This window comes from Rattus norvegicus, chromosome 10 (assembly GCF_036323735.1).
Source record: "Rattus norvegicus strain BN/NHsdMcwi chromosome 10, GRCr8, whole genome shotgun sequence".
In the NCBI taxonomy this organism is placed as follows: Eukaryota; Metazoa; Chordata; class Mammalia; order Rodentia; family Muridae; genus Rattus; species Rattus norvegicus.
Genome location: NC_086028.1, coordinates 15910186 through 15931550, shown reverse-complemented (window position 1 = coordinate 15931550; position 21365 = coordinate 15910186). Strand labels below are relative to the sequence as shown.

The 21365-nt window shown below is 54.8% G+C and overlaps 2 protein-coding genes across 15 annotated transcripts; one reads left to right on the top strand and one right to left on the bottom strand.

Annotated features, from left to right (window-relative positions):
- Positions 1–3271: 3271 nt before the first annotated feature.
- Positions 3272–6619, top strand: Snrnp25 (small nuclear ribonucleoprotein U11/U12 subunit 25). 5 transcript variants are annotated; one of them, XM_063268571.1, is made up of 5 exons: positions 3272–3519; positions 4366–4456; positions 5109–5197; positions 6002–6076; positions 6343–6616. In XM_063268571.1, exons 1-5 carry the CDS (start codon positions 3478–3480, stop codon positions 6364–6366), a joined length of 321 nt encoding a protein of 106 aa, XP_063124641.1. In that variant the 5' UTR covers positions 3272–3477; the 3' UTR covers positions 6367–6616. The 5 variants fall into 5 exon arrangements, with proteins under 5 accessions (XP_063124641.1, XP_038943051.1, XP_008765842.1 ...); XM_006246078.4 differs by having other exon boundaries at positions 3295–3519; positions 4366–4449; NM_001398566.1 differs by having other exon boundaries at positions 3299–3519; positions 5092–5197; positions 6343–6619.
- A 717-nt stretch (positions 6620–7336) lies between these two features.
- On the bottom strand, positions 7337–20269 carry Rhbdf1 (rhomboid 5 homolog 1). Of its 10 annotated transcripts, XM_039085879.2 has the most exons (21): positions 20131–20246; positions 17302–17405; positions 16197–16293; positions 14007–14147; positions 13799–13929; positions 13431–13583; positions 12786–12999; positions 12336–12545; positions 12112–12234; positions 11879–12036; positions 11186–11443; positions 10987–11098; positions 10803–10877; positions 10558–10719; positions 9544–9644; positions 9361–9424; positions 8873–8967; positions 8587–8662; positions 8418–8518; positions 8157–8310; positions 7337–7983 (listed from the first exon to the last, which is right to left on the bottom strand). In XM_039085879.2, exons 4-21 carry the CDS (start codon positions 14121–14123, stop codon positions 7564–7566), a joined length of 2724 nt encoding a protein of 907 aa, XP_038941807.1. In that variant the 5' UTR covers positions 14124–14147; positions 16197–16293; positions 17302–17405; positions 20131–20246; the 3' UTR covers positions 7337–7563. The 10 variants fall into 10 exon arrangements, with proteins under 10 accessions (XP_038941807.1, XP_038941806.1, XP_063125019.1 ...); XM_039085878.2 differs by lacking the exon at positions 17302–17405 and having other exon boundaries at positions 20131–20263; XM_063268949.1 differs by lacking the exon at positions 13431–13583 and having other exon boundaries at positions 20131–20235.
- Between the last annotated feature and the right edge of the window lie 1096 nt (positions 20270–21365).

Below are 21365 nucleotides of genomic sequence, written 5' to 3'. Positions count from 1 at the left end.
CTTAAAAAACAAAGCAAGGGTCTGAGGCTGTCGCTTCGCTGCTGAGTCTTGGCCAGCATGCCTGAGGCCCTGCTGCAATCCTTGGCGCCATATAACACAGACGTGGGCCACGCTTACAGCCCCAGAACTCAGGAGGCAGGAGCGAGCTTCAGGTCAGCCCAGGGTAGAGATCCTGTCTCAAAAACACAGAAACAAAAATCACCATCCTCCAGAGAAATAAAGCAGAATCTAGAGTCTCGGAAATATCAGTCATTCCTAATTTTCAAGATAAAAGCAAGATTATTAGATATAGAAAAGAAGAAAAAAGAGTCGAACATTTGTTGATGAATGCCTTTAATCCCACGGCTTGGAAGACAGAAGCAGACAGATCCCTGTGAATTCGAGGCCAGCCTGGTCTACAGAGTGAGCTCCAGGACTGCCAACGCTACAGAGAAACCCTGTAGTCCTGCATGAGGAGCCAGAGTCAGGAGGCTCACAGATGCATTATTATAATTCTCCTCCACATAGTGACCAGCCCGGGCTACATGAGACCCTGTCCCAAAAATCAGAAAGAAGGAAACGGCTGAGACGATAAGAGGAATCTATCATACTCAAAGCACTAACTGCAACAGATCTTCGTGTTGTAAACCCTCAGAGTCCTGATGTAAACCTTCCTCGAGGCCTGCACTCTGTGTTATTTTTACTAATTATTACTATTGTCGGTAGTTTGTTGCTTCTTGACACCTCAGTATGTAGAATGAGCAAAGCCGTCTGGGCTCTCAGTTCGTTGGCCGAGTGGATGTGCATCTCTGTGCAGTTTCCCATGGTTCAGCACCTAATACACAATGGGGGTTTCATGTCAGAGAGGTGATACGTCCTTCTGGATCACCCAGTGGCCCCTGAGGGACAGAGCCAATAGAACACATTCATAGTCAATGGGGTTACAGAGTGAGAATTTTGGCTTTTTAAAAACACAGAAGTAGGGGTTGGGGATTTAGCTCAGTGGTAGAGCACTTGCCTAGCAAGCGCAAGGCCCTGGGTTCGGTCCCCAGCTCCGAAAAAAAGAAAAGAAAAAAAAAAACAAAACAAAACACAGAAGTACGGGCTGGAGAGATGGCTCAGCAGTTAAGAGTACTGCCTGCCCTTCAGAGGTCCTGAGTTCAATTCCCAGCACCCACACAACCATCTATAGTGAGATCTTGGGCCCTCTTCTGGCATACAGGTGTACATGCATTAAATTAAATAAATTAATACATTAAATACATTGAATTATCTCATACATTAATTTTTTTAATCTAAAAAAAAAAAGACCCCAGAAGGCGTGGGGGAGGGGCTACTTCAGATTCTCCAGCAGCTGATGGTGATTTGCCTCCTACTCAGACAGGGGCTGTGGCTTTGCCAGCTGCAGATGGTTTCTGCGAGTGTGTGACATCTGGAATTCTGGGGACTTTTCAGAGGGTTTATAAATGCCAGGGCCCTGGTAGAGGGAATTCTGGTTGGCTGGTTTGTGGTTTTATGCTGTTGGTCACGTTCTGTTGCAGTTTGTCAAGTAGTTATGTGCGAAGAGAGAAAAAGGAGAAAGTGGATGTCCTGATGAGGAAGATCAAACTTGCCCCCAAAGAACTGGAAGCCCCTAGTCAGCAGGACGTAATCTAACAATATCGACAAGAAAAATGTCACAGACAAGAGATAAATCATGCTTACTTAGGCCCACATTAATCTATACCTTAGATTTTCTGTTTATTTTGTTTTGAGACAGGGTTTCCCCCAGGTAACCCTGCTCCTCTTACTTTCTTCTTTATCTCTGCTTGTGGACTTTAAACCATTTCTCCTGCCTCAGTCTCCCCAAGTGCTAGGATTAGAGGCACACAACAGGTTTGGCACGGGAGTTAGAGTTAGAGTTTTAAATAGGGTAACTATCATTGAGAGAGAGAGAGAGAGAGAGAGAGAGAGAGAGAGAGAGAGAGAGAGAGAGAGGAAGAAGAAGAAGGAGGAGGGAGGAGGAAGAGGGGGAGTGAGATGGGGGAGAGAAGGGAAGGGAGTGGCGGGAGGGAGAGGAGGAGGGGAAGGAGAAGAAGGGGGAAGGGGAAGGAGGCAGCACTGGCTGCTGCTCTTCCAGAGGACCCAGTTCAATTCCTAGTATTCACAAGATGGTTCACAAGTGTCCATAACTCCAGTTCTGGGGTATCTGACACCCCCTTTTGACCTCTGGGACTATTGCACACCCATCATGCCCAGAAGGAATACATGCAGATAAAACACCCATACACAGAAGATTTAAAAAGTGAGACAAGTGGCTAAAGTAGCTATCCAGGGAAACGTGACGGGGGCAAAACAAAAGCCCTCAGTGCTGACTCCACAGCGTCCTCATAACAACAGTTGTTGCAGTGACTGGTGGTGTAAAAAGAGCAATAGGAAGAACACGAGGACTGTAGATCATGGCACCTCCGCCCTGGACAGCTCCAAGGACCACAGGTCCCGCCTAGATTTTTTTTTTGTTTTGTTTTTGTTTTTAGACCGGGTTTCTCTGTAGCCCCGGCTTTCCTATACAGACCTAGCTCTCGACTCAGATAGAGATCCACCTGCCTCTGCTTCTGCCTCTGCCTCCTGACTGCCAAGATTAAAGGTGAGCGCCACCACGCCAAGGCTCCACCTCACTTTTTATTCTTATTATCTTTTTGTTTTGTTTTTGAGACAGGGTTTCTCTGTATAGCCCTGGCTGTTCTGGAACTCACTTTGTAGACAAGGCTGGCCTCGAACTCAGAGATCCACCTGCCTCTGCCTCCCAAGCGCTGGGATTAAAGGCGTGTGCCACCACTCTCTGGCGACTCCACCATGACCGGCTTCCTAAGGTGGACCTTTCAAGCCACTTTTTGGAATGGAGCCGGAGGTAGAATCTCGGTCGATTGCGACCTGGCTGGCAAAGGCAGCGCCCAGGCTGCAGGAGGCGCCCACCTCCCAGCGTCACTTTGTAGAGTGATGCTGTACACGGGCACGGGTGTCTTGCGCAAAACGGGGTCCGGGCATCTTGTGCGAAACGATAGCAGTGCTGGCCTTCCTTAACGACCATTCCGTAGAGAAGAGCAGTCTGGCCATAGCTCAACCCCGGAGGACCATAGCTCAACCCCGGAGGACCAGACTGCTCGTAGCTCCTCGGCCGCTCGCACCGTGCAACGTGACCTACTCTATCCGGCCAATAACCTGCTGTCTGCTGGCTCCCCTTCCCTGAACTCGCACATTTCATTGGTTACGGAAGCCACGCAGTGAACCAATGGCTGAGCTATCTCGTCTGGGCGGAGCACAGTTACTGCGCACGCGCCTTTTGCCTTCCTACCTAGAAGGCAAGGCCGCCTGGAGGAGCGCCGGAAAAGCAACAGACTGGCGGCCCTGGAGAATCCGGAGACTGAGGTTCGACCAGAGGTGCCTGAGGACGACGAGGATGACGAGGAGACATTGCCCCATTCCGAGGCTGTGGACGTGTTCCAAGAAGGTCTCGCTATGGTGGTGCAAGACCCGCTGCTCTGCGACCTTCCGATCCAGGTGCACAACCGGGCTCGGGGGTGTGGACGGGCACTGGTGGTCCCGCCAGCGAAAGACGCTTCTGCGCGTAAGCGTAAAGCTTAGGGTGAGGAACCCCAAAACACTCCCTCTTAGCCGTGAAGTTTGAATTAAACAAACACTAAGATTTTAACTCAATTATCAGTGAGTGTGACTAGCCTTTAACTTGCCTGAAACTTTTTTTTTTCCTCTTTTCTTTTTTTTTCGGAGCTGGGGACCGACCCCAGGGCCTTGCGCTTGCTAGGCAAGCGCTCTACCACTGAGCTAAATCCCCAACCCTTGCCTGAAACTTCTAATATGCGTGGCTTAGTAGTTATTTAATGTAATTTTTAACCTTGCCAATCAATGGTGTCCTTATTTAGCGTCTCTGTGCTCACAGAACTAGGGGCCAAACCTAGAGCCTTTCGAATGCTAAATAAATACTCTACCACTGAGTTACACAACTTTATTTGTACTTCCCTCGGTGTTTTATTAAAACATCTCTTGAACTGGCTGGACCTTTAATCTCAGCCCAAGAGGCCGAAACAAGGGGATCTCTGTGCGTTTGAGGTCAGCCCGATCCATTTAGAGCTCCAGACCAGCCAAGGTAACCTAGTGGGTCCCTGCCTCAAAACAAAAAGCGTTTTTGTTATCACAAGGTTTTGGTAGTTGGTCAGTTGCGCCCTGCCCTGCCTCAACATGGTCCTGAGGCACAGGCTGGAGCCTCTTGACACAGTACTCTCAGAATCGCTGGGCCCAGTGTTAGTTGAAACTCCTAACACACAGTAGGCAAGCTTGGTTTCCTTTGTTGATGGGGTGTTAAACGAATTGGCATATTCACCTCCCTAGGTTACTTTAGAAGAGGTCAACTCCCAGATCGCACTGGAATATGGCCAGGCGATGACTGTCCGTGTGTGCAAGATGGATGGAGAGGTAATGCGTAAGTACCAGTGTCTTAGTCACTTTCTTTTGCTAGAAAGAGACACTGTGATCAAGGGAACTTATAAAAGAAAATGCTGTCCCCACAGCTTATGGTCGCAGAGAGCTGCAGTCCTAACCGTCACGGCAGAGGGCATGGCAGCAGGCAGACAGCAGGCAGGCAAACGTGGTCCTGGAGCAGTAACTCAAGAGTTTACATCCTGATCCATAGGCATGGGACAGAAGGAGAGTTAATTGCAGTGGTGTGGGCTTCTGAAACCTCAAAGCTTACCCCCAGTGACACACCTCCCCCAACAAGGTCACACCTCCCCTAACAAGACCACGCCCCCAACAATGCCACGCCTCCTAACCCTTCCCAAACAGTTCCACTGGAAAGCAAACATTCAAATATTTGAGTCTGTGGGGGTCATTCTCATTCAAGCCACAACCATACTTCTCTCTTTGAGCCTGGGCTTTCACATCAGCAAGGAATTAGACGAGAGCTAGTCAGTGAGAAACTCAGACCATGTCTGGGTGTGCGTGTGCTGGGACAGTCACCCTGACCAACAGAGCAGAGCCCTGGATTTCTCTTCCATCACCCGGGGCTCTGTGTGTGGCCACCCACATGGATGTTCTCCCATGTTTCCATGGTTACAGCTGTGGTCGTTGTACAGAATGCCACAGTCCTGGACCTGAAGAAGGCTATCCAGAGATACGTGCAGCTCAAGCAGGAGAGGGAAGGAGGTGTTCAGCACATAAGCTGGTGAGTGGGGCAGAAATGCCTTCCCTGTGCCCACTCCTGGGCTTGCAAGGGCACTCTGTAAGGAGACAACTTTCAGCTTTTCATGTGTGTACCACCCAGTGCCCCACTACCAATGATGCGGTGACAGTCCCATATCACGAGAGCTTTCTCATGTCAAAGTGGGGTGATTATGTCTGAGAGTCCTGCCCCAGTGGTCCCTTCACAACATGCCCTTTCACTGACATGGCCCTACCCATGGATAGTGTCACTTGGAGATACCTGACACTCTTTTTTTTTTTTTTTTAAGATTTATTTATTATATATAAGTACACTGTAACTGTCTTCAGACACACCAGAAGAGGGTGTCATATCCCATTACAGATGGTTGTGAGCCACCATGTGGTTGCTGGGTGAACTCAGGACCTCTGGAAGAGCGGTCAGTGCTCTTAACCACTGAGCCATCTCTCCAGCCCGACACCTGACACCTTAATGTCTCCCTAGTTAACAGATGGTATATACCTACCTGTCAGCGGCCCCCTTCCCTCCTCACCAGGGTGCTGTTGGCTCTGACTATTCTATCAGATCAAGTATCCCATTATCTGAAATCCCTCAGTATAGTCTGTCACCTTTTTGTTAGTAAGATGTGTCCGGCGCCTTCTGCAACTGCCTTGGGCCTATGTCATGCAGGGAAAGTGTCCAGAAGGAGAATGTAGTTATCCCAATGCCCTGGGCTATGTGCTGCCAGCCTCTGTCATCCCAGCCGCTCAGTCTACCCACCCAGAGGATTGGGGGGTGGCACATGCATCACCTACGTCCTTCTTGCAGGTCCTATGTGTGGCGGACGTACCATCTGACCTCAGCTGGGGAGAAGCTCACAGAGGACAGGAAGAAGCTCAGAGAGTAAGTCTGTAGGTCTGTGGGATGGTGCCCTGTGCCCCAGCAAATTGCAGTGGTAAGAGGGTCCCTGGCTGGATTGACTGTCCTGTGGGCATTTCCTTGAGACCTCCCATGAAATTCGGGGCAGAGAAACAGCCCTGCTGTTCTCACAGCAGCTGGTGTTGGGGGTGGAAGAACAATATGGCTGCCCTTACTCGATTATTCCTGATCCCTCCTAAGCCCAGGTGAGCCTTCTGGAGGTCAGCCACTACCCTTCCGTCTTTTTCCAGCTATGGCATCCGGAACCGAGATGAGGTTTCCTTTATCAAGAAGCTTAGGCAAAAGTGAACACCAGACACATGGAGCTGACCTTCCCCAGCAAGATGGCGCCCTTTGCTTGTCCTCAGGGGAAAGGGTGTTGGTGTAGCTGCATCCCTGGAGTGCCCAGGTGGAATGTGGGAAATTCCTCTGCCCTTTATTTCCCTTTGAACTTGGCCCGAGGGTCCTATGTGGTTGTGGGCCTGGACTACAGAATAAATATGTTTGCTTTGTATCTTGTAAAAACCAGAAAGCCGTAGTATCTGTGTGGGTGAGCTGGATCTGTCCCATACCAGAGGGAGGTGAGGGCAGAGGTGGCTGGTACTGGGGAGCAGTAAAGTCTCAGGGGCTGCACCTAAGCCCTGGGACCGCACTGCTCACCTCTCTCACTACGGCCTCTCAGCAAGGAGGAAATATACATCGAGCAGCTGTTTCTGCTGCGGGGAAACGGGAGCCTGCAACCCCAGGGCCTGTGGTGACGGTGGCCGCAAACCTCCACCCGCAGGTTCCCGATAGCAGTTTTTCTCCCAGCCTCCGTGGAAAGAGACAGCATGACAAGGAATGAGTTACAGGGGTAGAAGATGCTCCCCACTGTGGGGACACAGCAGGACACCCCAAGATCCATGTTCCAACACTGGCTACCAGCCATCCTACGAGACCTCACAGAGAGGTGAGAGCCAGTGATGTCTTCGACTTAGAACACTGGTTCTCAACCTTCCAAACACTGCGGCCCTTTAATTCAGTTCCTCATGTTGCAGTGACTGCCCCCCAACCCATGAAGTTATTTTGTTGCTACTTCATAACTAATTTTGCTACTCTCTTGAATCGGAACATAAATATTCAGAGATAGAAGTTTGCCAGAGGGGTCATGCCCCACAGGTTGAGAACCACTGACTTGTCGAACTGTATGTCCAAGGCCATCCCCCATGACCCCAGCCAGAGATCAGGAAAGAGTGGCAACCCCGGTCACGTTAGTGGCAGCTAAAACGCTCCCAGTCCATTTATTGACCACCTGAGGTGGTTGTCAAGGGGGGTGGGGGGAGTAGTTAGAAGGTTATCATGGGGACTCGGATGATAATGTCCAGCAGTGTGAGGGTTCAACGGGAGCTCGAGGCACGAGAGGTCAGTGTTCAGGAAGCACCCGTCTGTTCGGCCACAGGAGGCCGGGGTGGCCTGGGGTGTCCACCGCTGGTTCAATGGAGCTGAGCATCCAGCTCGTACTTCTCACAGAACTTGTCTGTGAAGGGGATGCAGGTGAGGAACTCACACCATTCACAGCGCACTGGGTAGAAATAGAAGAGGACCACCAGGCCGGCCAGCAGGCCCAGGAAGACGGCCTGGAAGATGATGATCTGGCAACGCTTGCGGTACAGGTCGAACTTGCCAAAGCTGATGTAAGGCAGGAAGGCAAAGGAAAGGAAGAGGCCGCTGACGAAACCTGAGATGTGGGCGAAGTTGTCGATCCAGGGCAGCAGCCCAAAGGCAAAGAGGAAGAGCACCACGGCCAGGAGCTTGAAGAAGGCACGCCAGGGTCGGGCCAGGATCTGCCAGCTCTGGAATAGCTCCACAAAGAGACAGGCCAGGATACCAAACTGGGAGCCGGCCGGACCTACCTGATGTTGGGGGATGGGAGCCGTAAGCCACTGAGGCTGCACCAGCCCACCCCCACTGCAGAAGCTCATCTTCCTATCCCACCTCTCAGAGTGTACTTGATCTCCGACACAGATGGGGCCATGCTAGACACAGGCACACCTATAGAGGGTCCCCACCCTGAGAAGCATCTTACCTCTGCCCGGTACGGCAGAAAGATGGCGCTGGCTAGATTGCCCGTGACACCGCTCAGCAGGTAGATGATGGCTATGCGGTGCCAGCCTGCCAGCTTCTCCAGGTCCCGCAGGACCGTCATCTGGAAGCAGACGGACACCAAACAGTGCAGGATCCTGTGGGCAGTGAGGGGCACTCAGCAGAGAAGGCGGCTTCCCTTTTGCCTCCAGTCCCACTACTCCTAGGGCATGAGACCACCAGCCCAGCCCCCAGTCCCACTTGCCCAGCGTGCAGGAAGAGGGACAGCCACAGGCGGTAGAACTGGTCAGGCACCTCGGGATTGAGGAAAGGCAGGAGGCCACAGACATCGTCCATGCAGTGCACCTGTGCAGAGGGGCTGGTCAGCCTCCACAGTGGGCGGGGGCGGAGAGGGGCGTGCCCTCAAGGCCTACCTGAGAGCAGAGTGTGGCCTCCTCATGGAAGTAGCCCTTCATGAAGTCACAGTACTCCCGGGAGGTGATCTCACACCTAGAGGGTCACGCCAGGGTTTGGAGGGCGCCCAGCCTGGCAGATGGAGGCTGCTGAGGTCTACGGACGCCTGCCCACTACTCGGGAGGATCTCAGACCCACCCGCCTCCACTGGCCCAGTCTTACTCCTTGTGACTGGGAATCGGGTTATGTCGGGCTTTTATGAGGGAGAAAAGTGCTGCTCTGAGCCAGCTACACGGGAGCACCCACCTGCCCTTGGTGCCGATGCAGCAGGGCCTGCCCGTTATGACACAGTCCATGTGAGGGTGGTTAGTGTGGTTCCCCGCGCTGTTTTTGGTGCAGATCTGGGTAAGAAAGAAAAACAAGAGCCAGGGTCACTTCACACACTCACACACAGAGAGAGAGAGAGAGAGAGAGAGAGAGAGAGAGAGAGAGAGGGGCGGGGGAGGGGAAGGGCACGCCTTTTGGCCTAACCCTTATTGGGAACCGAGACAAAGGTAAGACTCAGATAGAAACCAGGCCTCCGTTGAGTCAAGTAGGTCACACCCAGAGCCCGGGCTGAGCCTTCTGCAAACCAGAATAACGCTCTTTGACCTCTCGTGCCTTCACCTAGTTCCCTTGCCCTGACTCCTTGCTCACAGAGGCAAGCCTTGCCCGACAGGCTGGGCAGAGGCTAGGGCAGTGTGAAGATGCGGGTGTGCCCTCCCCCATTCAGCAATTCGAAGACCCCAGCTCACCGGCCACTTGGTGATATCTTCTGGCCACTCGTGGGGATCCTCAGAGGAAGGCTCATCACACACCCTGCACGAGCCCAAATGGTTAGAGTCTTTGTCCTCAATGATGCCACCCTCCTCACCCAAACAACGAATCCTCTACACCAATGCCACGGGCATTGTAAGAGGGGAATTAGGAGCACTCACCTGGGGTCCTGGTGGCAGACAGAACCAAACTGCCTCTTGTTGCCTGCCAGGTCGGGAGCACTAGGATGAACCGGCCACTTCACCCACACTGCCAACGTAGACTGTAGGGACAGGGGGTCAGCCCCAGTCAGATCCTACCGTCTGCTCAGTTAGCAACAGTCAGGAATCAAAGGCAAGGCCCCGGAACTAACTCCTGGCTCCACACAGCTATTAAGTTAAACTTCAGAAACATGTGGGGAATATTACAAGGTGCCCTAGGGCATAACCGAGGTATAGAGACAGCCTCCGTCCTGAACTAGAAAAGGGACATCAACTATGGTGCCAAAGATGGACCAGTCTTTTACATTTTTCTTTTTTTTTTTAAAGATTTATTTATTATACTTATTATATAGAAGTACACTGTAGCTGTCTTCAGACACCAGAAGAGGGCATCAGATCTCATTACAGATGGTTGTGAGCCACCATGTGGTTGCTGGGATTTGAACTCAGGACCTCTGGAAGAGCAGTCAATGCTCTTAACCACTGAACCATCTCTCCAGCCCCATGCATTTTTCTTTCTTGTTTCCTTTTGGAACCATGAAATGCAGCCCAGGCTGGCCTGGAACTGAACCATCCTCCTACTTCGGCTCCCTAATGACTAGGCTTACAGTCCTGCACCACCACGTCCAGCTTTAAATTGGTAGAGGAAAATGAGTCCTATCCACTTAAGATGTAATGCAATCGGGGTTGGGGATTTAGCTCAGTGGTAGAGCACTTGCCTAGCAAGCGCAAGGCCCTGGGTTTGGTCGCCAGCTCCGAAAAAAAAGAAAAAAGAAAAAGAAAAAGAAAAAAAAAAAGATATAATGCAATCATGTGCTGAGAGAGCAGGGCCAAATCAAGACCAGATTTGTCCAATGAGCATCCTCCACAGAAACTAGGAGTGACGGGCAAGGATGAGAGGAGCTGGGAAAGAACTCCGTGAGGCCTAAGTCTGAAATTAAGAGCAGACAGCACTGACAGTTACAGGGCACCCACCGAGCACTCCTCCTTCGACGTCTGCACACAGCCAGACCGGTCATTGCGCACACAGCAGGCTGAGTGCTTTTCACGCTCCCGGGCAGCAAGGATAAAGTTGTGCACCTGTGGGTCCTGGCGCATGCAGGGGGAGAACTTGGCACCCAGGTGAATGAGGGCCTCCTGTGGAGAGGGAGAGGGCAGCTGTGGATTCAGCCCAGGATGGGTGGGGCACCTCCAAGCTCCACCCCCAGCCCTGCCCTCACCGAGCTGGGGCCAATCCAGAAGTTCTCCTGCTGGACGTATTTGACATTCTCATAGACACCCCGCTTCCGAAGTACCTGGAAAGTAGGAAGTGAGATCAGACCAAATCTGTAGGGCTCCATCCTCCCAGAGCCGGACCACGGCATCCACAGCCTAGACTCCATGTTATCTGGGTGCAGGGCTCACCGAGTCCACCGTCTCGTGCTGCGAGAAGCCCACAGGCGCGATGCCGTAGATACACACAGCCAGAATGGTGACCAGGGAGTGCACGAAGGTGAGCCAGTAAGTGAAGAAGGGCCTGAAGACAGAGTAAGTGAGACGGGGGTGAGACCAGGAGCGTCCTGACTGGGATTCCTAGCTCGGCCTCTATCCCAGCACAGCCGACCTGTGATCATCCATGTCTTCTATCTGCCGCTTGACGTAGCTGTCAATCCGTTTCCGGTACGTGCGGTTGGTGAGCCGTCCCACCATCCCCAGACCATACGGCCGTTTTTCCCGGGCGAAGAGCTTGCGCACTGGCACAGCGATACGCTGACCCCTCCTGGGGCCAGCCGCACTGACCACCTCCTGGCGAAGCCGCACCTTGGGCTGCGGGGCTAGCGTGCCGCCTTCCTTCTGCTTCCTCCAGCCTCGTTCCAGGGGTCTGGAAGGGGTCAGCGTGTTCACTTCCTGCCCGGAACCTACACACTGCCTTCTCTCTTGGGCAGAACCAGAGCACTGTGCAGTGTCTCTCCGGCCCTCCGAGGGGTGAAGACACCCAGCGAGTCATTCCTCTTCATCTCCGCCTTCCCAGTAAGCCCCTTGCAGCTTGGAAGGGAGAGAATGGGGATCCCCTAGACTCGGGCTCTGTCTCTCAACAGCGTTAACTAGGTCATGGTCTTCTCCCATCTAAACTCTAGCCCCTGGGCTCTGGGAGTTCTGTAGGAGGGCATCGAAGTAGGGCTGTGCCTAGCCCTGGACATACCCACTGTGGTCAGGCTAGATTCCAAGGTCTCTAGCCCAAGCTATGGACACTGTAGCATCGCACCCGAGAGCCCAGCTGCTCCCTCTGCTCCCCTCACCCACCGGCTGCACTCACAACATCAAGTGGCTTCGCTCGAGCTCGCTGCGGTCCAGGGCCCCACCCGTAAGGTCTGCCTGATCCGGGGCTTTCTCCCAGTCCTTGAGCGCTGCTTCTGATGGGGACTCAAACACCTCATCTGGGTACGTGGACAGCTCCTCATGGAGGACACCTTCCTGAGCAAATAAGTGAGGTCAAAGGGGATCCAGAGACAGAGGGAGACGGGGCGCCACCTCCCAGGCTCTTCTTACCCGGGCAAAGAAAGATGTATCCAGCTCATCAGGGAAGTCCACCATGTCTTCCTCCAGGAAGCTGGCAGGAGTAAAGCTCCGACGCTGTCCCCTTCGTAAAGTGCCATCCCTAATAGACCGACCCTGGGGACGAGGAAGTGACCTGAGGAGGTGACCTGAGGCCCTGGAAGTCGGAGCGGGCTCAGCTCCCACACCTACAACCTTGGCCAGACTGCTGCATTTACCTTCACCAGCGCTGCAGCGGCCCGGAAGCTCATCTTGGCCACGGATTCACGTTTGCGACGCCGAGGGAGCCGGTTGAAACCTGAGCGGGAGCTGGAGAAGGAACAGAGGGAGGCAGCACCTGGTGTGACGGGAGTGTGGGGGGCACTCAGGCCATCGGCGGTGTCATCGGCCATGCGGAAGGCCCGGCCTCGGGCCAGAGGGTCTATGATCTGGTGGGATGGAAAAGAGGCTAGGTCAGTACACAGAACCAGGCAAGACTTCCACGAAGAGTCATGGGATACCATGACTCTTTTCCTCCTAGGGTCCCTAGCTGGGGGTATCTCAGGAGCTGTTCTAAGACTTTGTGGCTGCTCTCCCAGCCACAGTCTCAGAGGGATACTCTCTCTCTCCTCAACCCTCTCTTCCTCCCACCCCAAGTAGAGGAGCAGAGTGAGGAGTGTGTAACACACCTTCTGCATTCCCAGCTGGCATGGCCCCACATAGAGTGGAGGCGGTGTCTCAGTGCTGGTCAGCGACACATTGTCCTGGCTGGGCAGGTCCAGCTCCCGGATGACCTGTGGCTTTAGCTTCCCATATCGCTGGCTGCAGTGACGGATGCTCTTACGCTGCCACTTCTGGGTGCTGTCACTGTCCTTGCTCACTCCAAACCAGTCAGCTGTCCCCCTGGCATGAGAAGGACTCAGCAAGGGGAAGCCATATCTCCTGTCCCCCTTCCCCAGTCAAGGATCCTCAAAGGCCAACCTGGGTAGTGGGCCCTGCGGCAGGCTTCAGTCACTCCAAGGATAGGACCGGGGAGTTCCAACTGTGGCCACCCCAATTCCTACTAATCAGTAGAAGGTTCCCATAGGCCCTCACCCAACCCGGAGTCCAGGGAGAGGGCTCAGCCTCAGGCAGCCCCCATCGCCCTCAGGTACTACAGAACTCAGCAGTAGCGGCAGCAGCAATAGGATGGCCACGGTCTTTGAACATGCAAATAAAAACACTGCCCCTGCCATGAACAGCCAGAGACTGCCAAGCACTCCAGCAGCTCCAAGAGGCTACAGGACATGCACGTGCCGAAAAACACCAACACACTCAAGACCTACGCAAGGTACCTGAGCAAGGACCAAGAGAGAGACTGGCGCTGTGGGTGGGCCTTGCGAGCAGCCCGGGGCCTCAAAAGAGGCAGAGTATGAACACGCCCAAAGCGTACCTGCCGGCTACGAGGAGCCAGGGTGTTAGAGTAGGGAGAAAGGAGGGTGTGTGCCCTGGGGAACAGAGAGGCAGACGGAGGGCCAACCGTGGGTCCCCAGAACAGGAGGATGCCCAAGTGTTGGGATTAAGATGGAGAAGAAAAGCTCAGAGAGAAGGGACCTTTGCCCCGTTCCCATCCCCCACCCCCAGTACCTAACAGGATTCTGTATGCCACCTCTCGGGTCCCTCCCTACCCCCAACCTGGGTGACAGCCAGGACGGTGTGGTACCTGCGGATGGTCTGCGTGATGGATGTCTGACGCTGCAGCGCCAGCCGCCGAGGCTCATGGTGGGGTGACGGGACACGGGCTGTCTCAGCCGGCATACTCACACTCCGCAGGAAAGCCTGTCGCCGCAGGGGCTAGACCACAGAGTTGCGGTGAGGAGCCAGGCCAGGGAATTCCCAAAATTCCAAAACTCCTACTGGCCGGAACCTACCTGCAGGAAGCTGGGCTCTTCTGCTGCTGGGGGCACCACAGCTGGGATGTCCAACTTGAGCCACGGGGGTTTCTTGCGTTGCAGACTGCTAGTACTGTCTCTCCGGGCTTCGCTCATGGTTCCGGGTGCAGTGAGACAGGCCTGGGGGTGTAGGGTTATGTAGAGTGACAACCCTGACAAGTCTCCAGGGACATAGTGGGTCTAAACCTAGAAGGAGCACTGCAAGCCCAACAGAGGTGCTCACAGCTCCTGATCTAGGCTGGCACACCCTGTGCCTGAGCTCCCCACAGATAGGGGCTCCGACAATAGGAATCTAAGGTGAAACACACTTAAACCTACTATGAATGCACGCTGGTAACGGACCCCTGCTCTCTTGAAGTTTAAAGCCTGGGTAGCAATTTCCCTACAAACAAAGATGTGCTCAGTCTGTCTGGCAGCAGGCAGTGAGGATTTACTTCCTGGCAGCCGGAAGTGGGTATAAGGAAGGCTGTGCACATCCGGGAGCAGGAGGACAAAATCTGTGAGCATGGGGCTCTGGCCCTCCCGTCCTAGGCCATCTTAGCCACCGTGACTTCCACTTCTGTGGGGTTCACGATCGATCACACACTTACACAGAAGACGCCCCACATTTAGAGAAAGAGAGGACTCCTTGGGGTTTCAGAGCAATAACTAGGGCAGCAGGTTCCTGTACCCAGAGGACTTTACAAAGAGAAATTCCACAGTGTCAGGTAATCCCAGCACTAAGGAGACAGAGGCAGGTGGATCTCTGTGAGTTTGAGGCTGGCCCAGTTTACACAGTGGGTTCTAGGCCAGCCAGGGCTACACAATGAGACCTTGCCTAAAACAAAACAAATCGAAACAAATTCTCTTGGAGCAGAAACCACAGTGAATGACCACGAGGTGGCGCCAACTGCCCAAAAAGGCAGTGAGGCAGGGACAGGTTGGGGAAGGCACCCTGAATACCTAGGAACCCAAGCCTATCGCACAGGCTGGTCCTCCAAGGCAGCTCAGAAGGGAAAAGCACTTGCCTTCTACATAAGCCTGAGTTCAATCCCTAGAAACCACAAAAAGGTGGAAAAGAAAACTGAATCCACAAAGTTGTCCTCCGGCCTCTGGATGCATGAATGGATGGATGGATGGATGGATGGATGGATGGATGGATGGATAGATAGATAGATAGATAGATAGATAGATAGATAGATAGATAGATAGATAGATAGAAGATAGCCTGGTTGGTGGTACCAGCCCTTGGGAGGCAAAAGCAGGCTTCTGTGAGTCCAGGACCAGCCTGGTCTACACAGTGAGTTCCAGGACAGCCAGCGTTACACAGTGACACCCAGTCTTGAAAGAAATACATAGCCAGGCATCCGGTTGCACACCCTTGGTCTTAGCACTCAGGGCGCAGAAGCAGGCAGGTGTCTGTGCATTTGAGACCAGCCAGGTTCCAGTCAGTGCAGAAGGGCCCAGCTCTAGACTGTCAGGGAAGTCTTGACCTTTGTGGGACTCTCACTTCCCCCTTTATAAACGACAGCCTCAGCAGATATACACGTAACCCCTGCTCCAAGTGAAGGGCCTTAAATTGGAGATGAGGACGCAGGCAAGGGTAGGGCTCCTCGAAGTTAAGGCTCAGAGGGCAGAAGACTCAAAGGCCTGGACCTTCGAATCTGCAGACCCGAACAGACTCTAGACCGTGTAACCAGCCTGTTCCCTCTCGATGCTTGGAGGAGACAGAGGCTCCGTTCTCACTACAAAACTGAGAAAATGAGGCCCAGAAAGCAGTGAACTCCCCAAAGCAGGGCTGAGCCCTGTGAGAACCAGTGGGTAGGGGGCCAGGTACCAGAGAAGATGGAGGACACCTAACATTTCCTGCCTTCTGGTCCATCCCAAGCAGCCACTCGGGAGCTCCAGAAGGGAACGTGGCCAAGAGCAGTCACGGGATCATAGGGAGTAAACCACAGGTGAGCGCTGGAAACTGGCCTTTCCAACAGGTTAGGTGCCTGTGCTCAGCACGTCTAGGAGGTATCGAACTGGTGCCTTTCTCGGGAATGCAAGCTGCTGCCTGTAAAAACTCCCAGTACCCATGACTCCATCCCCCTAACCAACGACTCTCTCTGACCTCCCTTTCTTCTCCATGGGTCCTGCAATGTGCTTTCTACCTGCCTCCAGGGCTGTCCACTGGTGCTGCCTTACCTTAGCACAGGGTGGCAGCGCCAGTTCTCCTGAGTCGGGATGTGGGGACTCTGGAAGATGACCCTTTAGCAGGACCTAGAGAGAACAGCTGACCAGCCTAGGCAAGTGTGACAGGGGCGGGAAAGAGGGGACAAGCTGAGAGGGCTGTGAGCAAGCATATGGGCCTTACCCCATGACCAGCTTCTGCCCAAACATCTGGGTTTCCTGGGGTCCCCTTCCTCACTATGGTGAAAGGAAACACAAGAAGAGAACCCACACACACCACTCTAGGCCTGCAGTTTGGAGAAAGGACACCCACCCTTCCCTAGTGCCCTGTTCCCAACTTGCCCCACCCTAAGCTCTATTCCTAAAAGGGCCTCAAGCTAGTGGGATTCACAAGGCCTGGGGGAGGGGCATACCAGGCCAGACAAAGAGTCTAGGCCAAGGAGCAGCGTGCTGCCGGCCCACAGTGGCTCAGTGTCTAGATCTCCCCTGGCACACAGTGGGCTCTTGTTCCCAAACAGCCCTTACTCTCTCCTCTGCTGGCCCCGGTGCAGTGGGAAACCATGGCCCATGGTGAGGCTGATTGCCTGGGGTCACACACCATGAGTCACCCCAGAAGCATAAGGAGCCACCCAAAAGGGATCCAGAGTAAGTGGGACGAGTTGGAAAGCAAGCTCAGGGGTTGGAGGTGGGAATGGAGTCAAGTCCAGCGACAGACCCTTGTCAGGGACCCAAGCAGCTTAAGCAAGATTCCAGTGGAGGGTAAGAGCCAACCCGGAGCTCAGGTAGCAGCAAATCTCAGAATGCACTGTTGGCCGGTGGACATGACTGTGACGGGTAGGAGGGAGGTTGTGGAGGAGATAGAAGTCTACCCCACGGTGGGACAAGAGACCCTTCAGGCTACCCCGTTCATGAGTCCGGTTAGAACAGCCAGGAAACCAGAAGGCAGGTGGAACAACAACGGGTCAAAAATCTATATTATAACCTACACCGTAGTCTCCACCCCTTACAAACAGCATACCCGGGCTTTCTCTTCTGGGTTTTATGAGACGGAATCTCGTGTGCCCATGCTGGCCTACACCCCCTAAGTGCTGAGATTACAGATGTGCATGCACCGCCACACCTGGCAAGCCTTCATTTCCTCATCTGGAAAAGGGCTGATGAAAGTGCCTGGCACACAGTATGTGCTCAGTAAGCAGCAGCTGAATGGTCAGAAGGGGCGGTTGCCTGAGTGGGAAGAAGACAGTCGAAGTTTTTTTTTCCGGTGTGGCCGGGCATGGTACTGCACAACCGTGACCCCAGCACCCAGCTCGGGAGGGAAGATTCTGAATTGGAAGCCAGGCCAGGCTGCATAATGAAAACTGTCTCAAACAAGCAAACAAACAGACAAAAATATCGGAGCTGCAGGTGGGAGCTGGCGCTGTGACACGGACGCGGTCTCGAAGACGCACCCTGCACGTTTCCTACACGTAGAGTGTAGGAAAGTGCAGTCACGAAGCACAGACATTCAGGACATAGTGACTGCAGCTGCCGTGACACTGCATCCTCTGGTGTGGGCTACGGCCACCTTGCACTCCAGCATCCCACTTGAGACCTGTCCCCCAATCGGATACCCAGCCTCAGCCTGGCGGAGGGGCCAGGGACCAGCTTTCTACATCCTCTCCGCTGGTCCATCGCCACAAGGCACTGTGACACTGTGACTTCCCCCAGCCTCTCTGCCTCATTTATCAATGGGATCATGTGGAGTGTTGGCTGGGCCCTTTGTGAACCATTAGGCTGTCTCTGACTCCTTTTGTTTCCGCTGCAGAACAGGGCGCTGCAGAACAGGGCAAGCATTTGCAGGGGGCCCTCTCTCATCCCCAGTACACTCTAGATTCTGCCCCTCCCCATCACTCCTCACCTGTCACCATCTCAGAGAGGAACACACAGAGAGGGCAACAGAACAAGGGGGTATGTGGGGAGCTCCTAGTCCCTAGAGGAGCCCTGGGACCCAAAGGATCAAGGAATCAAGGGATCAAGGGATCAAGGGATGGGAGAGCACAAGAGGAAAGAAGCCATCCCTGGAAAAGACAGCACCCACCATAACTCAAACGTCCCTGGTGGCCAGTCAAAGTCCCGGACCCAGATGGGGCTCAGAGAGGAAAGGGAGCCTGCCCAAGCCAGGCTCTCAGAAAGGGGCTTGGAGTAAGGAGTTAACCGTAGGTCAAATTCTAGATTAGTGCCCACTAAGCTGGACACTTCTGGTCCCAAATCAGCAGCACAGCTGAGTCTCTGAGTGAAAGGAGAGGTACTGAGATCCAGAATTGCCCTGACTGACTCAGAAACGCCTCCCAGAAACCACAAGGAGCAGGACAAAACTGGAGAGGCTCCAGGAGGGTAAACTGAGTCTGCAACAACAGCTTCAGTCACCACAGGCCAGGGACACCTGCCTCAGACCTGAGCCTAACTAGCCTTGGTGATGTAATAACCGATGGTAAAAGGTGATCACCATGTCCACCCATTTTACAGATTAACTCAGAGAGGCCTTTCACTGCCTGAGGTTACAGGGCCTCAAGGGAGTTCAGCACCTCGGTCAGGTCTGCCAGGGAACTGGGAGGGATCCTTAGCTCCAGTGGCTGCAAAGCATTTGGAGCTGGGCAAAGTCTTTACTTGCAGGGAAGGGGCACGCTGAGGACAGACTAGAGCCAGGGCGATAGGAGGGAAGGGCTCTGACTGTCCCTTAACAGGAGACCCAAACCGCACCACTAGACACCCCCCCCCCCACCAGGGGAGCTATGGCTGGCTCACCCAAGAGGACTTCCCAGTAAGGCTCCTGCAGAGGAGCTAGCCAGCCATGGAGGCCGCCTGGAGGACTGTGGAAGGGTGCCAGAACCTGTACCTTCAATCTGGGCCTACCGGACACCCTTGCCCTCTTACCCGGATTGCTCAGAATGACCCTGGTAGCATAGGACTCAGCTCTGGAACCTCTTGAGAACCCGCCAGCTGCTGAGTTCCCCAGCATCCTCTAGGCTTAAGGGCGGGGGCAAGGGGCTGTGGCTCGCCCCATGGAGGTGGGGAGCACCTAGCCTGGGACTGCCCCGACTTCTTAGCTGGTCTAAACCTGAAAAGCCAGTTTCATCCTAGAATCTTCTCCCTGCTTCAACAGGAAGTGGGGAGGGGGGGCTTTCCCAGGACAGAGCGGGGGGGGGGGGGACCTCCGGATCCAGGCCCCGCCCACGCAGACAGACACACTACCCCAAGAGGCACACGGAGCAGGAACTCTGGTCGGGACTATCTGAGCGGAAAGAAAGCCTAGGGGGAGTCCCCTGACCATTCTCCACCCAGCTCTACTAGCATGCTCCCAGCAGGACAGACAGGCCCTCTCGCCTATCCCAGGGCACTTAGGGTCCGTGGTCACCCCAACGCGCCCAGACTACTTTAAGACCCCGAGAGTGGCCTCGGGGCCACTGTACGGGGCAGGAGAGGTCTTTGGAAGCACTTCCCGAGTTTCCCGATGCAAACCGGGCTGAAGCGAGTCGTGCAGGCCCAGCCGAGTTCCCCGGCCCGCAGCTGCCGCTGTTACTCCCGTGAGTGGGAGGAAGCGGACCCGGTGGCCCGAAGTCGCGCGCTCTGCGCAGAGTTTCAGACGCCACCTTCGGGGGCCTGGGAGCAAGGAGGGCATGGGGGGAGGGGCTGGCAGCAGAGGAGCTGCTCCGGGCGACTGCGGCCCTCGGACTCCCGGCCCCGGAGACCCGGCGAGGCCAATGCCCGGCTGCCCCGCCCGCCAGGCCGCGCCGATCCGACCACGGGCTATTTCTGTGGGGCGCCGGGCTGGAATCCGGGCCGCGCCGCCTCCGCCGGCGCTCGGGAAACTCCGCGCACCGATTGCCAGCGATCGGAGGACGCGCGCCGGAACCTAAGCCCTGCACCCGCCCGCCTAGAGCCCCGCGCAAAGACCCCGGACGCCACTCACCGCCGCAGGGTCCTCGGAGGGGTCTGCACCGGCTGCCGCCGCCGGCCGGGAGGGCGCCCGCGCCTAGTCCCTGCCTGCGCCCGCGCGCCGGCCCGGCCCGTCCGCCTGGGAATGCCACGGGCCGAGGGGCGTGCGCGCCGGGGGCGGGCCCGGCCGAGGGGCGGCCGCCTGACTCAGGGCTGAGGAATGCGCGCCGCCCGCCGCCCGCCGCCAGCCCGGGGCGCTTCCTCCGGGAAGACCTCCGGCTGCGCTCTGCCAGGGGTCTCGCAGAGACACCTGTAGCTGGGAGTCGGGCTCGCCGGCGACCACTGTGATCACAACATCTGTCATGGGTTCATCTTTCCAGACTTCTTCACCCCGTGCTGTCCCTGTGCTTGGGAAGGGAGGAAGGGGACCTCCAGAGCAAGAGGGTGGGGTGGGAGGGACCCAAAGGCCAGATTGAACGCCCCTTCCGAAGGCACGCACTGGTACATGACTTAGGGTCCCCAAGCCCTCACTTCCCCAGTGCACACGCGCCTGATCTTTCTAATAAATACTGACGCATTCAAGCCCTCACACATCTGTTTACACAGACACGTGCGCGCACCTATTCAAAATTCATTCCCATGGGCTCACACTCTCTACCCTAACACATTTACACGTGTGCACCCTCACGTTCATACCCTGCTACACTGTGTCACGGGAACCGCAGCTCAGTGATTATCCCTTCCCCTACTTCTTTCCCAGCAGGTACAAGGGTCAGGCTGCACCTGCCACCCCTCAAGCCATTGTGCTGAGCGATAGCACTGATCTGCACATCCGCGTGTGCGTTCACTCTTCTCTCCTCTCTGCCTCAGTGCTCACGCATCACGTCTGGCATAGTTCATCCCCCTGTACGCTGGCCACGAAGTGCTCCTTTGCTCTCAGCTGAGGCTGAAAACCAGTGAGAAGAAGGCTGCTGTCGTGGTGCAGTCGTTCTGGGCTCCTATAGCCCACATATGCCAAGCCAGAGATGGGACAATCTCCATACCTAGCATTCTTGACTCATGCTAGGAATAAGCAGGGTCTGGATGCCCAGACTGGGCTGGCTAGAGGTGTGGGGTAGGCACAAAATCAGGAACCCGCCACAGCTGGGAATCTAGTGCCTCTAGGTCCCTCCTCTTCCTGCTGTGGGTGCTGCAGGGGTCACCTAGACCTAGAAATCTATTCCCAGCTGCAAGAAGCCGTACAAGAGACTCACTGTGAAGACACACCCA